The sequence below is a fragment of the Perkinsus marinus genome (assembly GCF_000006405.1).
Source record: "Perkinsus marinus ATCC 50983 genomic scaffold scf_1104296943978, whole genome shotgun sequence".
Taxonomy (NCBI): domain Eukaryota; phylum Perkinsozoa; order Perkinsida; family Perkinsidae; genus Perkinsus; species Perkinsus marinus.
Window position 1 is genome coordinate 1 of NW_003211622.1, and position 3,988 is coordinate 3,988.

Sequence of the window (3,988 nt, forward strand, 5' to 3'; positions counted from 1 at the left end):
CATATACGTGGAATTAATTTCGATTATTCCTTTACACTTATCGCTATATCGATAAATAAGTTCAAAGTGACTTACTAATTTTCCCCGGAAAATACTTTTCAGTTTTTCTACTACACGTGATTCCAACTTCAAATCAGCGAACTTCAACATTTTCAAAACAAAAAAGGCGGAGCGAAGCGCGATCAAAACCACCATTTTCTTACCACGATCGGAACTTGTAGTTGATCAAACGATACGTACAAAACGACACCACCACCGGTAGGAGCAACATGCCAAGATATTTCATGCAACGGACCTGACAAATATCCGGCGGAGCGAAGCGTTTCATGTTTCACAGTTTTCCTTCCCTAACCTCATCGTTAGTAATCCCCTGCATTTCCTCCAGTTCGGCCAACTTCGCGTCTTTCGACCTCGTCATTTTAACAAGCTTCCAGCCAGAAAACACAATTCGTATCGCCTGAAAAAATGTCGCGCGCCACAAAATTACCCAAAAACCTTACCAGAAAATAGAGAACTATTCGCGACTCGTCTTGCTCCAAAACATACAAACATGAAATCAACGACATCACTGAAAAAACGTCTTCCCATTTTTTCCACTTTTCACGACTCACCCATATTCATCGCGATAGAGCCACGACTGAGCCCTTCAAAACTCGTCCTCTCCTTGAAAAATTTGAAGTCAGATTTCAAAGACAAGTACCTCGCAATAGACAGTGTTGGAATGTATTTCCCCTTTCCTCAGCTGAGTCCAGGTGTTTCCTCACTAATTATAGAAGTTTACATACAAATTCGGACAGAAATCAAGGAAATTTTTATTAATTCTCCTCAAAATTTCATTACAAATAACACCTACACATGTACTTGACTACGTCCACACCGGCGATAGACAATCCCCCCACTATTGCTGAATTTTTTACTCGAATAGAATATGTAAAAAGCTAACGCCATAGACAACCAGAAGTCTCCACGGACCACTCGAGCCGGATAGCAGCATTTTGAACGAATCGAGGTCGTATTCGTTAACCTGAATAAAAACAAACTCTGAGCGGAGCGAAGTTTTTTAATCAGCTCACTTTCATGACGTCTTCCATATGTTCAAAGCCATGCAGCAGCGACTGGCTCACCATCCAATACCCCATGCCAACTTTGTGGAACGAAATAGTTAACTCCGGAAGAGGCTCGGTCGATCCCACAAGAGGCACAGGTTCGAACCTCACAAGTGGTACTTTTAAAACCAAATACTTTCTTCCCATCAACTTACTCGTCCCTCGGAGTTGCATGCGTGTTCATAAAGATCGGCAACTGAGCAAAGCAACTATCCTTACCATAAAAACTGAATTTAGGGCGAGCGAAATTGAATCTGTTCAATTTTCACAATTCGTCGCTCGACTCGTTTTGATAAATTGTTATACTAAATCCACCACTCCTATTCCTCATCCACTCAACCATCAATAGAAAAAACATTCCGAAAAACGAGAGAAAAACTTCGCTCCGCTTAAACTTACATGAATTTTCCTCGAGTTCATATCGATCAAGTTGGCGAGCCCTTTCTGATAGAGCTTACGAGCGTCCATCGTGCGTGTCTCGACGATCAGACCAACCTCCATCTTCGTCGGTATCGACAGTCTCGCGACGGGCACGGGCTACACACCAGGCAAAATAGTCCAATCGGATAATCGGTGTATTAGCAACCCATAGATCCCCGGTTCAAACCAACCAAACAGAATTTCATAAACAATTTTCACACTTGTAAGATTCTACAGTATCATCATGAAAAAACCCAAACCACATTTCTCACGTAAAATCCAGAAATTCCAAGGGCCGTAGATACTCTCAATTTCGACAGGTTCATTTAAACGACCGAAATTCACAACCCTGATGTCAAAAACTTTTCCACAAAACCTAGTTGGTGTGATACACGGGATAAACCAATCCATCGATGGTTGCTTAACCGTGCCGTGTTGTCGGCGTTGGACTTCAAATTCCATAATCGAAATTTTCCAACACTCCACAAAAAAACAATCTCATAAAAACTAATATCCTACAGCTTTCTGAATCTCCCGAGCGTAAGTGCCATTGGTGAAGGCTTGCAATAGGTAGTGCCTTCCATCTCTTTCCTCGTGAGGAACCATATACGTTGACAACTCCATCGCCCTGTGGCCCAGGATGTTGCTCCCCTTCACAAAGAAAAAAATAAAGATCAGCGGAGAAATTAAGTTCAACTTACTTTACGGTGGCCCTTGGAATCAGCCTTTCGGAGCACCACATGCACATATAAAGATTCATTCCTTGCCCGAAATCGATCTGGCAACCACGCTCCGCTCAGTTTTACATCCTAAATTTCACCACAGAAAACTCCCATCGCTATCGTGACTGCAAAATTATTCGTTCTGATATGGCATACCTTAAAAGTTACTAACTTTGAAGTTGATTTTACGAGAAAATGTTATTTTTTGGGGGAAAAAATATTTTTTCCGGAAAAAAAATTCTCATTAAAATCACGACTTGTTCCCTAGAGTTTTATCCTCAAAAACCACAGTAAACTCCCTCGAGTTTAGTGACACCCATCCCAGCCACGAGAAATGAAATCCATACCACACCATCATCACTTCAATGAAAAACCCCCTGACCACGATCACCTTCCTATGAGAATCTTCACTCCAGTCATAAGTAACGTTATCAAACGTGGCGACTCTCGCCATAGACGTCCATGGGATGCCTTTAGCCGACCCTCGTTGGTTCGACAGGTACACGTCCATATCCAGCCGATAGCCCTAGCAAAATTAATTCAACATTAACCCATACCACTCCATCGTCACTTCAGGAACGAATGACTCCACCCCGTATTGAGCGTCTTGCTGCGGTTTCTCGAGAAGAGGTATCTCCGATAGAGAATAGAAGTTGTAACATATATGCCCGACGTAAGCAGCGAAAGCCACTCCGATGAGGTTACTGGCGACACCCATGTGACACGGGATAAAACTGAGCTCGAAAATAATAGACAGTTGATCGGAATTCATACCAACTTCTCCCGAATTCGTCCATAACACTTCGAGTTTGTTTCTACGAAAGCCAATACTATTTACTTCTATTTCTACTATCCATCACCAGTGGTGACACCAATGTCGTGTCACCATTCTGCAGAGAAAACATCCATTTCAAAGCTGAAGCATCCCTGACCAACACAACCACTTCAATGCCATTAAAAAGAATATTTTTATATGTCCTCCAAATATAAGTTTATTTTGACGTACCTCACCAGCAGCAAAACAGTGAAGTCTCATACGCCTTCCTGTACAGAATTACGGCAAGCCATAGCAGAATTGGTAAACACTGTCGTCATCCTAGACTATGTACAAATAACAACCTACTACTTACAAGGGAATAGGTAGTCCGACAATTTCGCTTTCCTTAGGGCCTGGACTTTACCTACAAACCACATCTTCACAAACCACATTAAATCTAATGCTACCATCTGCGCCACATAGGAATCTCTTCCCGCGTTCCTCATCATCATGATCATCATCATCATGTTTATAATAACAAGAACTCCCAAAGGGACACTCTTCACCAGCCGTTACAAACTTGCAGGGTATTCTCGCGAGTGCTTCTTTATACCCTCGAATAACCTCAGTCTTGTCAGGTCCGTCCGGCAGGTACACTTCCGATGGCGTAATAAGAAAACTTTCCACCCTGCACAGTGGACACAGCCGCAGATTAGTCCTATCTTGGGAGCCCTTCTGATCGCGCCATCTTCGAATGCATTCCAAACAGAAGGGATGGGAACAATTCTCCAGTAGTCCGAATCGCCTGCCCCTGGCAACGATATCTTCATCGCAGATGGCGCATACCCAATTTCTCCCAACCTAAGAATGATCATTGAAAACCCTCAAGAATTTCCTCGTTACCTCATTCGTATTATCTCCGTTATCCATAGACTGATAAAAATTATAATAATCGTAAACATATCGATTTTCAAAATGTCCTT

General features: G+C 42.5%; 2 protein-coding genes across 2 annotated transcripts; both read right to left on the minus strand.

Moving 5' to 3' along the window:
* Positions 1 to 352: 352 nt before the first annotated feature.
* Pmar_PMAR025320 (hypothetical protein) lies at positions 353 to 2,974 on the minus strand (the record flags this gene model as incomplete). Its single annotated transcript, XM_002780849.1, has 9 exons — positions 2,820 to 2,974; positions 2,640 to 2,774; positions 2,228 to 2,335; positions 2,046 to 2,177; positions 1,506 to 1,643; positions 1,262 to 1,302; positions 1,074 to 1,212; positions 944 to 1,024; positions 353 to 457 (listed from the first exon to the last, which is right to left on the minus strand). Coding segments are annotated over exons 1-9 (1,026 nt in total), but the record flags the coding sequence as incomplete, so codon positions are not given.
* A 274-nt stretch (positions 2,975 to 3,248) lies between these two features.
* Pmar_PMAR025321 (makorin, putative) lies at positions 3,249 to 3,935 on the minus strand (the record flags this gene model as incomplete). The annotated part of the gene is made up of 3 exons (XM_002780850.1): positions 3,249 to 3,429; positions 3,473 to 3,866; positions 3,909 to 3,935. The coding sequence occupies 3 exons, from the start codon at positions 3,933 to 3,935 to the stop codon at positions 3,371 to 3,373; spliced, it is 480 nt and encodes a 159-aa protein (XP_002780896.1). The 3' UTR covers positions 3,249 to 3,370.
* Between the last annotated feature and the right edge of the window lie 53 nt (positions 3,936 to 3,988).